General features: G+C 40.9%; 2 protein-coding genes across 4 annotated transcripts; both read right to left on the minus strand.

Annotated features, from left to right (window-relative positions):
- Positions 1 to 1067: 1067 nt before the first annotated feature.
- Positions 1068 to 6297, minus strand: LOC147153972 (THAP domain-containing protein 2-like). Of its 3 annotated transcripts, none has more exons than XM_086038551.1 (6): positions 6080 to 6297; positions 4736 to 4931; positions 1817 to 3556; positions 1690 to 1716; positions 1445 to 1467; positions 1068 to 1363 (listed from the first exon to the last, which is right to left on the minus strand). In XM_086038551.1, the coding sequence occupies exons 1-3, from the start codon at positions 6145 to 6147 to the stop codon at positions 3161 to 3163; spliced, it is 660 nt and encodes a 219-aa protein (XP_085894677.1). In that variant the 5' UTR covers positions 6148 to 6297; the 3' UTR covers positions 1068 to 1363; positions 1445 to 1467; positions 1690 to 1716; positions 1817 to 3160. The 3 variants fall into 3 exon arrangements, with proteins under 3 accessions (XP_085894677.1, XP_085894667.1, XP_085894686.1); XM_086038541.1 differs by having other exon boundaries at positions 1817 to 3571; positions 6080 to 6295; XM_086038560.1 differs by lacking the exon at positions 6080 to 6297 and adding an exon at positions 5612 to 5732 and having other exon boundaries at positions 1817 to 3571.
- A 732-nt stretch (positions 6298 to 7029) lies between these two features.
- Positions 7030 to 13630, minus strand: LOC147153973 (proliferation-associated protein 2G4-like). The gene is made up of 13 exons (XM_086038570.1): positions 13251 to 13630; positions 11393 to 11521; positions 11214 to 11319; positions 11069 to 11138; positions 10900 to 10992; positions 10750 to 10813; positions 10601 to 10679; positions 9678 to 9756; positions 9448 to 9581; positions 8343 to 8437; positions 8148 to 8275; positions 7908 to 7961; positions 7030 to 7819 (listed from the first exon to the last, which is right to left on the minus strand). The coding sequence occupies exons 1-13, from the start codon at positions 13336 to 13338 to the stop codon at positions 7760 to 7762; spliced, it is 1179 nt and encodes a 392-aa protein (XP_085894696.1). The 5' UTR covers positions 13339 to 13630; the 3' UTR covers positions 7030 to 7759.
- Between the last annotated feature and the right edge of the window lie 950 nt (positions 13631 to 14580).

Here is a 14580-nt window from a genome sequence, read left to right on the forward strand (position 1 = left end):
AAGGTTGCGAAAGCTATGCAAGTCATGGGATGAGGATCACATCGGTAATGTTTTTCCCCTCCCTATTAAAATTAGAACTTGACCAGTGACCTAGCTGTATAAAACTGCACACCATCACGATGAGTTTGGGAATAGTCTGGATTTTCAATCTGATACATGCCATTTGTTTTTCGTGTCTCTAAAAATGAATCACTGGATGTTGCTCAAGAGGTTTAAATTCAATGACAAATAATGCATTTCCATGGATTTGGAAAATAACCATTATGACATGTATTAACCAGTTTTGTTAAATTGAGTCTAGTGGTGGCAGCTCAGGAAAGCCATCAGTCTGCACGTATTGTATATATTTTTGTTGTTTTAGACATCAACACTCCTTCTAGAGTCGAACATTTCCAAACAATTGACAATGTATAAAAAGTGAGGAAAAACACTTAATGTAATCAATACTCATTCATTCAAAACTCCAGCTGCAAAGATTCAATGCAATATTTGAAATTAAATTGTTACTGTACATACCTGGCTTTTAGAGCCATTCGGAGATTTAAGCATCCAAGTACATTTTGTCAAGCGATAGCCCTCAGGTTACTCAACGATGTGGACACTTGTTAAACTTGAAATGACCCCTGTACATAACAGAGGAGGTTCTGGGGCTGCTTTCCTACACCGGCTTTTACATTTGCGCAAAGTGCGGTGAAATCGCAAGCTTAAGTCATTCTGAGGGCAAAACGCGCTACCTCATTTTTCATGTCAGAAAGATTGGTCTCATCATAGTATCAGACTACTTTGAGTCCTGTTCTAAATTCTTTAGAGCATATGTGGAAGGCGCTGAAACAGTCTGAAAATCAAGCAGTGCTTACCTCAGTGTTCTTCAAAAAATATTAAGTGTACCAGTTTTTCCACCTCAAATAATTCTTTTGAAGCAACGAATAAAGCAACACATGACTTCCGATTACTTCATTGTTAGTATGTATGTATGTATGTATGTATGTATTTGTGTGTCAATATGTATTATTCGCATTGCATGACAAGTACTACTACAACCAAAACATAGTATAGGGACATGCAAATGTTTTTATACCCAAACCTTTAATCAACACAGAAAGAAAAGTTTGAACAATTAACCAAAGTTGAGAGAACAGACAAGATTCCAGGAAACTCCAGATGAAAAGTCCATCAGCCTGCTGGCGTTAACTCAGTCCGACGATCGAGGACACGCTGACTGACGTCAAGACTCCCACATGAGGGACTCCTGCTGCATTCTCCGTCCGTCCGTCCGAAGCCGGCAGCCCAGAAGTGCATAACTGCCTTTCACGGGACATCTTACTTGGACCTCTGCCTCATCTTTCTCCTTTTGCGCTTCAGTCTATTAAATCATATCAAGGATTAATTATGTGGGGCGACTTGAGGAAAACGACTAATAACTCGTATGACTGCAATTGCTCACCTGCGCATGCGCTTCTTTCTCCACTGCAGAAGAAGAAAGAGAATCTTAGTAAATGTAAAGGTTGGCCATGTATTATAGTCAACAGGGATTCTTAAATTGGAATGAAAACCCGCAACAACAATGTACGATGACATTAAAGACTTCGCTCTACATTCTGTTGTACTCATCTTGATCACTAGCTAGCTAACAAGCGTTAGCACCACACAGAAAGTGATTTTTATCATATGAGTGAAAAAATAACATACCTTGGCTCGCATAGCGAATGGGTCAGTCTGAAAAGAGTCGGAAACGGGTGAAAGATTAGTTAAATTTCATTAACCCAAAACGGATTACCTCCGATTATGATGCAGACATACGATCGTACATACTAACCGGGGAAACGCTGATTCGGGACTGACGTCATCAACAAGCGTTATGAAGAACTGACTGAAACGTCAGAGGCGTGGTGCATCCTGGGAAAGGCTGTCCAGTGGCTCTCAAAACGTCAGTTTTTATGATTTAACGCAACAAAGACGAATACATGTATTGCAATACAGGTTTGATAAAGTATATAAATCGTAGCAAGGATTGTCTTACTGTTGTTATGATGCATGTGTTCTGTAATTTAGCGCAATGAATTATAATATAAATGTTTAGGTAACAATCAATGTTGCAGACCTCATATAAACACATTTACAGTGCTATAATATATGCATAACAATTCCCCCCAAAATAACTCAAAATTGAATCTAGATCAGATCAAGATTAGGAATTTAGCAGCAATGTAAAGTACAATCTAATTTAACTTCCATATGTGCGGCTGTTTAAACAGCTTTGAAAATCGTAATCTATGAAACTTTGTCCACGATTGCATCCAGAAGACCAAAAAACAACCTGATATATTCATGTAGCAACTAAGGCTGTAACAATGAGAGGTGGGGGACTGAAGACTTGGATACCAGTTGATTTTTTATTTAAGTTGCTAATTATTTTATGACTTGCGACTTGCTTGGAAAAATCTTATGATGGACTCGACTTGAAGTGGCATCCATGAGACTTGACTTAATTTGACTTAATTCCATGACTTGAGTCTCTTGTTCAAGTCATTTTGTTTAAAATCTGTTTTTACTTCTCGTACTTATTGAATTTAAAGTAGTAGTGAGAAACAATTTAGTTTGTGAAGAAGAAAAAAAAAAAAAGATTTTCTTTGACATTTTTTCGTGCCATGCATGCCACCAATCTGACAACGACGGCCACAGACAAGGGCTGCGGTTAACTCCTTGAGCAAGTGTCATCAAAGAAGAATACATTTGGATTCACAGATTGTCATCTTGATGAGCCGGGAAAAAGAAAACAGCAACATGCACGGTTTGAATCTCGAAGTTAACATCTATGAGGTGTACTTTCATCTGTCAGATGCAGGTAAACCACTGACGTCTCAAAAGAACCTGGACTCACTCTGGCCTCTAGCGGCTGAAGATCATCTTGCATTGCCACTAACAACGACTAACAATTTCTGTTAGGTTTTGGCTCAAAACAGTTCTCAGTTTGTGTGTTTTTGTGTCTGTATGGAGTCACGAGAGCCTCACAAATAATTCACTGACTGATAAAATAGCGGGAATGTTGTTGCCACCACAACCCAGTCAAAGAACAACTCGAAGTGGTCTTCAAAGGCGAGTTGTGTGGCTTTACATGATTATGTAAGATGCTGTCTTGAGTTGGGTCTTTGTCATGAGTTCACTCAATTAAAGAGAGGGCGAATGACTCCAGAAAGGTTGAAGTCAGAATCTGGGCATTATTGTCCGAAACCTTTCCTCCCTTACTCTTCAGCTCTTTTAAAATAGTTGTTAAGCTCTCCACCTTTTTCCTCAAACGTCGCGTTTTCTGATGAGAAACCTTAAGTTTTTTCTGCAGGCTTTTGATGGTTTCCAGCGCAGTGTCAAGGTTCTGCTTGGCCTTTCGGGGGTTGGGGTCAAGGCAGTAGTTGTGATCTGGTGAACAAAGGCTGACTGGTGACTCTGATGCGGCTGTCAAGGCTGGTTGAGGAGGTACGTGTCCGTCGGCTGCTGGGTTCTGTTCCTTCAGTTTCTGTTCCTTCAGTTTCTGTTCCCTCAGTTTCTGTTCCCTCAGTTTCTGTTCCCTCAGGTTCTGTTTGAAAAAGGGACAAATTATATGCAGGTCGAAATTCCATATGAATTTCTATGAGGAGAGCGGTGTTTCTCGAACATTTCTCAGATGAATTCAATACAGAGACCGCACAAACTGCTTTGCATAGGACTTCTGTTGATTAGCATTCGCATACATTCAGGGACGCGTGTCAAAAAGGCCACTTGGGTGACCCAAAAGGGGCAATTCAATGGATGGATTTGAATTGACTCCACCCCCACAAGATGTTGAACTGAATTTGAATACAAGAAGTGGAATTGAATTCAATGCAATTCAATGGAACTCACATAGTGTATCGGTGAGAATGAGACGTTTAACATACATTTTTCTTCCAAATGGAAGTACAGTACAATGTTTTTGAAATAATCATTTATTGAAATAGTTTTGAATTAATGAAATGAAATCATGTTTTTGTCATACTCATTTCTGAAAGTACTTTCCAGGGTCAAGTTGTTGCATCGAATGGTCAACAGTTCTTCAAATGTTTTGCCATTGAGGCAGCATCGTTGTGGTCTGAATAGCTTGCCTGCAACACGAAATATCTTCTCAACAGGTGCAGAGGAAGTAGGTATGGTATGGCCAGATATGTACATACAAGTACAGCTAGGTTTGGGAAATGGAAAAGTTCCTGAATGATTTTCAGTTCATATGCTGATCGCTGAATTGTAGAGTGGAGCTCAGCATGGACATCATTAGAGGTTTTAAAGAGCACGTCAACCCCAAAATCTTCTTGACAATATGTTCTATTCAGTCCCACTAGTCTAAATACGGCATTCTGATTGATATTGTGTTCACCAATCACGGCTCAGCTCGTAAACATCACATGACCAAACTTGGACAACAAGCTTCATTGTTGAATATACATTCATTTTGCATCATGAATTTATTTGCCACCTAGAATTCAAACTCAAATTCAAGAATTGAATTGGAACTTAGGGGTCATTCTGACCCATGACCCAGGAGAATTTATATTCTTAAACAGAACAAAAATGGCAAAAGCGAATATCCTTCTAGAAGAATATCTTTTTTCTTAGAGAAACAGGCTTCCTTTGCGAACCATGCTACCATTCCAGATTATTGAATGACCCCACTCAATGTGCACACCACAATTGACTGGTATGTACTGGATAAATCGCGGATACCAACCTTTTGGACATGTGGAGGAAATTTAAAGACGCTAGGTATGACGCCTTGCTTGATCCGAGTCGTCTGGCCACTTCGGTCAAAGTCGACCTCCAGGAAATGGTCACTACAGATTAATGTGACACCGGGCTTGGCTGTGAAGTTCCTCCTCCTCAACGCCTGCACCCATTCTCTGAACATGTTTTCATCCTTAGGGAATCTGTTCAGAAAGACCTCAAATTTTAGACAGACCCTGGGGCCGACCACACAGATGTGCAAAACTTCTTGTTCTTCTTTGTGTTTAATGGCAGCTGGCAAACTGAAATAGTGCATTACTACCACCCAATGATCTATACTGATTACTGCTCTGACTTACATTCTTTTAAATAAATAAAACCTCCTTTAATTCTTTAACATCGAGTTCTCTCTGTTCACCGCTGATTTCCACCAGTACTTACTATCCTATATTTATACAATTCAATGGTTACTATTTATAATTACTTTTAGATATAATATTCAAAGTAACTTTAACGCTCCTAGCGTTCCATTTGATTGCAAGATTGAGTTTCTACTTATGTTTCTATCATTTCCCTGTTCCTCATGTATTTGTTCCCAAGTTATTCCTTTGATATAGAGATATTTTGGGGCACTTTTTTTTTTTAAATGACTATCGCAAATTTTTCCTGCCCCGCATTTAGCCTGTTGGGTGCAATTTATCTTCATTTGGACTTGTATCATTACAGCCTTTATCCTCACTTCACTGATTAGCCGTTTCTCAATTTGTGTTCTTGCGTCCTTATGATTAAAGCAAGAACGCACTGAATAACCGAATATTGTTCTTGTCTGGTCCTCGAGGACCGCTGTCCTGCCTGTTTTCCATCTCTCGCTGCTGCAATACACCTGTTTCAAATGATCAGCTCATCAGAAAGTTCTGCGGGCCTGTGTTGCAGGAGGAAAGCATCACCCAGTATGCATCAGTTGTACTTATGAAGGCTCGACTAGGAAAATGTCCCAAGATGCATTTCGGGTTATTCGAAGAAAAAAAAAACAAAAAACAGACACATAGTCATTCCGATTTACAGAGCCTGACTCGCGCTCTGATGAAGAATGTTATCGCACACGTTCAAACCCGTACTTGGCGAGTTCACGAGACCGTAATCTGCTTTCTTCATCTTGAGAAACTGCCAATGATCTCCTTAGTCCGCACGTTTTGCTTTTTTCCAAATGCACAATCAGTCACCACTCACCTGCACATATCTCTCACGTTTTTCTTGACAAAAAGATGCTATGTGACCATGTCTGGATTTTATGTACATCTGACTTGCGAAACTTCAATCGAAAAAGAAGCATTTAGAATTGCATTCTTACCGGTGAAATGTGCACGCACATCCTCTTCCCGACTTATTGTTACAACCGTACGCCACACACTGTGGCATTTTCGCCGTGGAGATAGAAAATCACGTGAAAACGCCACCGAGAAATCAGTCTAGTTCGAGTTTTGTTAGACGCACTTTAGCTAGTGGCAACGTACGATGGCCACCGGCGCATTTCCGGCCACAATGACGTCACTATTCTTCATTTAAATTTTCGGCAGTGTAGACGCCGCTTTGCGAACTACTGCCCTCTTCAGATATGATGCTTCAATTACAACTTAAAGGGCTTCAGTTCTCGCTATACTGCGACCGAGTCCTGGTTATTTTTTAGACGCCCGTTCATGTAGGCAGGTATTCTGCAATTTACTGTATGTATGTATGTATGTATGTATGTGTGTGAGGTATAACATTTTAAGTGCTATAATAAAATTTGCATAAATGGAAAAGTGTCAAATGTTACACGATTTCTAAATCTATTTCTGTTATGTAGTATGTATTCATCAATTTAGAGCTTCCAATCAACCTGAACGTACTATGCATGTTTTTAATGTGGGAGAAAACTGAAGTACCTGGAGAAAACCCACACAGGTACGGGGAGAACATGCAAACTCCACACAAGAAGGCCAGGACCGTATTTGAACCCACGATCTCAGCACTGTGGGACGGAAGAGCTACAGGTAACCAGTCTACTACCGTGCCGCCAAATGCATTCAAAACAATAAAAATTCAAAAACAGATCCAGATCAACATTAGAAATTTAGCAGCAATTAAATTACAATCCAACTTCCATATGCACGGCTGTTTAAACAGCTTTCAAAATTATAAGATATGAACATACTTTGTCCCGCATTGCATCCAGATGAATATACCAAAAACAGAAGAAAAAAACCCCGGATATAATCCTTTAGCTATTAGGACCTTCGTAGCAAACAAACCATACACAAATGATGTCAGATGGCTTTTTAATGATTCCAAAAATAGTCTCTGAAATGGTGGTTGTTTTTACAAAAGCATCCATACCTGGACTTCTTATGTAAACACAGACTGTCAGACCTGCTGGAGGCACAAGACTGAATGCAGAACCTGCAACAGGTTGGAGCATGCACAGTTGAGAGAAAACACATCCGCTCAATTGATCCTCCTGTTATTCTTGCGATCGATATTGCCTGCCAAGTATCCTCGATGCCTTGAAGTGTATACAAAGACGCAGCAGCATAACATTACGCTCACTGTTGGTGTCAGACCTTAGTTGCATCATGATTTGAGATTTCGACAACATCATGACCACACAAATTGAAGTTCCGTTTCTTTGCCGTGATTCAGGTCAATCCTGGGCATCTCAGTCAAACTCATTTTATTTGACAAATGTGGCAAAGTAGGATTAGGCTCAAGGTCAAACGGCAAAACGTTCCTGTGAGAATATGCTCTGGATGAGTTGGGTCCACTGTTGCAGACACAAATTCTCTTTCAATGACAGTAAGATTTACTCAGGGGAGTGTCAGTAAAAAAGTGTGTGTTTTAGGTCAAATCAAAGAATTTAAGAGCAACCTCATCCCAGACTGACATCTGTTGGATTTCAGCGGCGCCACCTTGCCACAAGGTCCCCCACAGCCGGAACACGAGCGAGTATGACGTCTGTATTTGGGTTGCGTCACAAATTGCTCAATGGGGATATTCATTCTGCAGCTTCCGTCTCCATCGACTGTCCCGTCGCGTTCTCCGCGGTCTTTGTGGCCTTGATGAAAGGACGGGAAAATGTGTTTCCATCAAAATGAGAGGTGCACCAATCAACCGCAGCAAAATCCCTAAATGACAAAACTCACCTTCTTTTTCTTTTTCTTCTGCGCCTTACGACTGGCTGAGCTTTGAAGCAAAGTCTAATTAGAAAAAAAAAAAAAAGGAAAAAAAGATGAAAATGACTGATAACCTCACAAGGACCAGGACACGGTACATCAACGTTTAATGTCTTTGAAAATGCACAGTCAGCTCTACGAGGGTCCATTAGTCTGGCTTTGTTGTCTCTGGCAGAGTATGCGGCTTCCCATTTATCACACGCTTCTTACCTTCAACTCCGCGTCCTCCACCTCGTTCTCCGACTTGTACATTTCGGGTTCGTAGAGGCTGTTTGTAATTCGCAGCGGTCCGTTGGCCATGAGCAACACAGTGAACTTGAACTGAGCTACAAACTCGCCTGCATACAAAAGAGGGCTTAGCTCGATTGCCCGCGAAACACTTGTGCAAACAAGATGGCGGCTCACCCTCCTTCTCCTGGAGAACATTGAACGGCTGCAGCAGCTCGTGCTTGGTGCACTCCACCACGCCCAGCCTGGCCTTGCCCTCATCCTCAAACGCCCTGAGGTGATACAGAAGAGAGGAAAAAAATAAATAAATCAGATGGTACAAATTTACTGGGTTTAGGACACAGATGGGGTGGACTTGCAGCAAAAAAAGAAAATAAAAAGGAAAAGGCTCAATCTCCTCTGAGCCTTCGCTTAGTCCTCGCTATCTCCAGTAGTGTCCGCTCTGCTGACCCGAGGCAGAGAGCTAAGGTGGGTAGGACTTGACCAATTCAAGATTTGAAAACAAATGAAAGTATCTTAAAATGAACAGACAGTGTACCATTAGAGACATTTGTTGAAATATCCATTGCGCAAAGCCCTTATCCTCACGAGGGTCGCGGGCGTGCTGGAGTCTATCCCATCTGTCAAATGCAGAAATTTTACTGCAGCTTACTGAGTGACACAGTTCTTTTTGGTCCGCATGACTGTATTATACTGCCGCCTGGTGGCCCAGTCCCAGAAGAAGCCACGATCAATCAATATTGATGCAATTCTTTACATTCTATTTAATGTTTTTTTTTCTCTTTCCTCATGGAAAAAAATGCATTGATTATTTTTGTTGCATTTTTAGGGAGACTGGTACAGATCAATAGCATTTTCATTCATTTCAATGGGGAAACATGATTTGAGATACAAGTGTTTTAAGTTACAAGCATGGTCCTATACAGTGCAACTCCCAAAGCTAAATAAAAAATTCAGGAAAATATGCCAATCAAAAAAAAAAAAATGGAGGTCAAAACCGTTACATGTTACTGACAAATTGTGCTCCACCTTCTTTTGCAGATAACCTTTCAAAGAGAGAGCTCTGTCTCAATGTGTATTTATTTCCTAGTTTAAAAAAAAGGGTTTGATTAATTGATTGAATTAAAAGGTGACATGTTTTAAAATGGTTATGGATTCAGTCAGGAATATATTTTATGGAAATTGATCCCTGTGGTTAAATTGGTGTTGAAGGAATTCAATCAGAGTCACACAACGGAAAGCTTTGTCCACCATATTGGGTACAAAATGTAAATAAAAGCACCTGAGAGTGAAAGCCATTTTATCAAACCGCCTCTCCATCTCACTGAAGAACGTGCGTGAGGTCTTCATCTTTAACCCGTACACCTTGTTGGGGTCTCGTTTGTAAACAGTGGTCCTCAGGCCGCCATCTTTTGCCTGATTTGCAACACAAAGCATTGTTTTGTTTTATTTTATGTTATTTTAAAAACTGCAAACTCGGAAATACTCTTGTTTTTTTTTTTTTTGTCTCACCTTCCCCTCTCCGGTGCTGATGAACACATCCACTGCATACACCTCATGCACCCCAAACTCAGCCTTCTCATGGTCCTTCCTGCAAGTAGACACAAAGTGAAAGTCAACCTGTTTTCACAAAACAGAGAGGTTCAATTCACTGCCAACATTTGGGAGCGGTATCAAAATGACTTCAACATGAATATTGAATATTACATTTTATTTACTTTTTTTGAAGTAGCAGCAGCAGCTTGATTCAAATCTTCATTGTGGATTAATTTCAGTTTCACCGTTGAATACAACGATGAGGGAGTGAAAAGTTGTCAGACATTTTACCGTCTGCAAGTGTTGCTTGAAACAAATCCTGCATATTTGAAGGAGATGCAAGCAATATGACCAAGCTTCTCCTGTGTTCATATCCTGATATAACACTTTCTAGACACACAATAGTCAAATGGCTCGAAAAGCTAGCACCAGCCAAACAACAAGTGTCTGTTAAGAATACTTTTGTACATACCTACTGCGCCACTTCTTGAAAATAACCTGTGCAGCGGGACTAATTGAGAAATATTTGCGGCCCTTTTCTGTGGTTGAAGATGTGTGGTTTGGTCACTAAATGAAAAACCTTGACCACAGTATGTTGTGCATTGCCCCCCAAAAATGCCATTTCTGCTGACAAGCAAAATAAAGAGATGATTTTGAGCATGAAAAAAGCTGTTCTCTATTTGCACAAAACACCAAAAATTTACCTAACTGTGGCCCAAAAACCGAAATACGAGCCTGACCATGCATTACCTGTACCTTCCCACCCCAACTATTTATGTAGCAGAATAACTGTAGCTATGACAACCCCACAGTAAAACGACAAGTAGATCATGGTCCAAACAAACTGTACAACACAGCTTAGTGCAAACACGACATAGCTTTGTGCTCAGCGAACGCACCTTTGTTGGTCTGTTGGGTTCTGGATGATAGTTTTATCTCCATCGATGACATGCTGTTTCAGCTGATGGGACAGCAGGCCTATGAACAAGCATGTCAAATTCGGCGCGCCAAATGCACATACATTTCAGAGCGCAGACAGGACACTCACCCTCAATTGGCGAGCACTTGAATGACTTTGCGATCTTGTTCCACGCCTCGGTGACCTGTGTGTTCTGAGAGGGAGGCATGAGAGTGATTAGACCAAGCGGAAGCCGCGCGACCGTCGATCGTAGCACGGGCGATGTTGTGACAATGTCACCTGGTTTCCGGGCTTGACAAGACGCAGGGCAGCCTCGGCGCACAGATGAGCCGCGATCATCACGTCCGCCTTGCGGCCTGTCAGAGGCTTTTCCTGTAGAGACGCAGCAACGGGTGAACGCATGCAAGTTTAACAGTGTAAATAAATGCAATTCTTTTTTTTTTTTAACCTTGGTCACGCCAACAACAAAGCTGTGAGCCACGTTGGAGATAAAGCCGTCCACGTGCACGCCAAGATCACTAAATATATACAAAACAGGAAAGCATGAGCAGTATCTTAATATGAATGCCAACATCTTTGTAGCAGCTTCTTACACTTTGACGAGGTCTCCGTCCTTAAGGACGACATCGGGGTCGCTTTTGAGCGGAGAGTGATGGCACACACAATTGTTAACAGACACACATGTCGGAAAGGCGATACCTGGGGGGGATGAGAAGTGTTTACATTTGATGACAGCGCAATACAAGTACACCCAAAAAGCAGAAAAGAAGACCTTTCTTCATCTCTTTCTCCTTCTTGAAGATTTTCCCTGTTTCTGTCATGATGAATGCATCTCCTTTATCACACAGGCTGAGCACCGAAACGCCAGCCAGAGCTGCCTCGACCACCATCTTCAGGGCCTCTGCAAGATTGACAAAAAGGCCTGGCAATTAAATGGATTGTTCAGCTGGACAGTAAAAAAAAACATTTGAATGGTGTGCATGCAGCATACTCACGCGGAACGAGAGAGTGGCGTAACAACTCTTACAAAATTATACTACACATACTCACTCGATTAATTCATTCTATCCCAATGCCATATTTATATGTCATTTCACAATGGGTCTGAAAAAGTCTGGTACTGAATGGTAGCAGCTAATGCAAATCGGCAGTTACAATGCCCTGGTGGAGCTGCACATTACACTACATTAAAATGTACACAAAAATGATGAATTATTTTTTAATTAGGTAAAAAAATTTTTATTATCAATATTGACTGATATGAAATACTCTTATGGCTGACCATATCGCTCATCTCTACTAAGCACATTATATTTAAAAGGGAGTTTAGGTAATCCTTATATTGACCAGTGTATTTGACTTTTTCATAGTGGTGTTCACTTCTTCAAGTCGTAATATTAAGTATTATATGTAACAATAAAAGTACCTAAATTCAGCCTTTTTCTTCAGGTCCTTATTTTCAATAGTAAAATACAAATAAATAACAAAAATCAATATATATCAATACACCAATATCAAATACATATATTGTGATATACTTTTCAGTCATATCGCCCAGCCCTACTTTGGACTATGGGTTGGGGAAACCACAACCTCTCCCCAACTACTTATCATTATTACAACACAATTATTATCATTATAGAAAACTATGCTATGATGAGAAATGAGATTCTAATTCTAAAACAACATTTCTGAAAGATAGTAAATCATCTGCAATTGTTGATATTTTTCTCTGAATTCCTGTGAGTGTTATTAAAGTGGAAAACATCGCTTATTGTTTCATTTGAAACGTAAACACGCTGTGCTCACAGTAGTAATAACCGTGCATCCTTTTTTTCTGGCAAAAGGGTTTATAAAAGTGTAATTTCACGACTTCTCCACAAGGTAGAGTAACTATACAGTAATTGTCAATTTTACTTGTGCATTTTGAAAGCATGTGCAATTCCAGCAGACGTCTGTTTAGATGCATTGTGTTTGTTTATTCAAATGAAGCTCTAAGCACATTATTCAAACACTAGTACGGGGACTGAACTGCAACACCATCGACATCTATATTTAAATTAAAGACCCCGTATCTGAGCTACACATAGTAAATAAAAACGTATCCGATCAGGTTTCTAATCTTATTCTCAGTCTGTGTTCCATAAATTTGACCCAGTTGAGTTTAAGAACAAAAATTAGCTCATTTGAATGGGTCTTGCCTGTTCCGCTCATCACGGGAAGGTTTACGTGCACGCCTTTACAATGTTAGCTATAAACAACTTGTTGTATAATGTCCCTTTTGAAGCTTACACTTGCATGTTTGTTTACTTTATCAACGTTAACTGTTAGCGCTACCTAGCTTGCATTACTCAGCCATTTAGCATCCGAGCTAGCTGTTGCAAAAGAGACGGCGGCATGGCGACAAACTACTCGTCACGTTACCAGAGAAGCTCTGGAAAAATCAACTGAACTTGGTCTGGTTCGGTTTTGACGACGGGGTCACTTCGAGGTTGGCGCATTTGCTGCGGCTCATGACGGGCACCCCGGCGTCTGCCATAGGCGACTAGCGACTGGCTAGCCGCACGCCGAGCCTCGGCTAGCTAACATTCGGCAGCTGCTGTCACGTTGAAGTGTCCTGAAAAACTCACGGTTAGCGATCTCGGCTCCCATCTTATACTTGGTCACCACCAAGTCATCGGCGACCGTCTGCTCCGGTTTTTCTTCGTCCCCAGACATGTTGGCAGTATGTCCAAGAAGTCAGAGCAACTTTCTTTTCCCCCCACAACAATCCTCCCGGCGAGCGTTAGTAAGTCGCACGATGGCCAAAGCACGCAGCAAACCCACGACCATGAGATCACGCCCCTCGCCAAAGATGCGTTCAACTCAAAGCAAGATAGTCAACGCCACGCCGCTCATGTTTAGTTTCCATACACTCAACGATCATCTCGCCGCGAGCTTCATGTTGCGCGTTGGTGAGCGTCTTCCTATCAACAGACTTGTATCCATCAACTTAGATTTTTCTTTTTGATGGATATGTACAAACAATGGCCCCCAAGCAGGTATACGCGTATTACATTACTTTATTTAAAAGGACGATATTTATAATTCAGTGCTATCTAGTGGTCAACTAATAGAATGCAGCGACGTAAAATGGAAGCGCGTGCATTTTGAAGGACACGCACTACGGTGCCTCAGAGACACCAGATGTTGCAAGACTACTAACAGAGTCTTCAGCAAAGGTGCAAGCACAATGTCATCACAAACGACTTCTAGGCATTCCCTCTCAAGTCATGAAGTAAATGCATTGCATTCGTTACACATGCTGTAGTCATGATGCTTAGGAACTATGTGCGCTAAGTTTGTCACCTTCGAATATCCGTTTTTAAAACGAATTATCATTGAAAAATCAAAACATTCTACACATTGTCCCTTTATTTTAAGGAAAGGAGGGAGGAAAGAAAATAGTAAGGAAGGATAAACGGCGGGTAGAAAGGACGGAAACAAGGATGGTATTAAAAAAGTAAAGTACGAAAAAAAAGAAAGGAGGAAGAAAGGAAGTAAGGTAAGGGCAGGATGAGGATGGTAGGAAGGATGGAAGGATTGTGCAGAGAGGGAAGGAGTGAAGAAAGACTGGAAGTGGAAGGGAAGAATGAAGGTAGGGAAGAAGGAAGAAAACAAAGGGAGAGGAGGGAAGACAAGGAAGAAATGAAGGTGGAAAGGGCAGAAGCAAGGATATCAAAGTAAAAGGAAGGAAGCAATGGAAGAAACAATGTCAGGCAGGATAGAAGGAAGGTAGGATGAGAGAAGGAAGGAAATGAAGGAAATAAGCATGCTGTGTTGAGGTCTTTTTGTATAAAAAATGCACTATTGAGTGCTCATTTTAATGTATTTTATTTCATTGTACTTTAATGCTTATTTAGACTTGCTGTATTTTTACCTGTATAAAACACACACGTGCTATATTTCAAGGGTAATGGA

The sequence above is a fragment of the Filicampus tigris genome, chromosome 1 (genome assembly GCF_054856515.1).
Source record: "Filicampus tigris isolate MCC_2025a chromosome 1, RoL_Ftig_1.0, whole genome shotgun sequence".
NCBI lineage: Eukaryota > Metazoa > Chordata > Actinopteri > Syngnathiformes > Syngnathidae > Filicampus > Filicampus tigris.

Coding starts and splice junctions, on each gene's coding strand:
- LOC147153973 (XM_086038570.1), bottom strand. CDS start 13,338: ATGTCTGGGGACGAAGAAAAACCGGAGCAGACGGTCGCCGATGACTTG. Junction 11,139..11,213: donor GACGGAGACCTCGTCAAAGT/GTAAGAAGCTGC, acceptor GTATATATTTAG/TGATCTTGGCGTGCACGTGG. Junction 9,582..9,677: donor TCAGCACCGGAGAGGGGAAG/GTGAGACAAAAA, acceptor GTTGCAAATCAG/GCAAAAGATGGCGGCCTGAG.
- LOC147153972 (XM_086038541.1), bottom strand. CDS start 6,147: ATGCCACAGTGTGTGGCGTACGGTTGTAACAATAAGTCGGGAAGAGGA. Junction 4,932..6,079: donor TGTGCGTGCACATTTCACCG/GTAAGAATGCAA, acceptor CTTTCTGAACAG/ATTCCCTAAGGATGAAAACA. Junction 3,572..4,735: donor TTCCTCCACATGTCCAAAAG/GTTGGTATCCGC, acceptor TTTTTCAAACAG/AACCTGAGGGAACAGAAACT.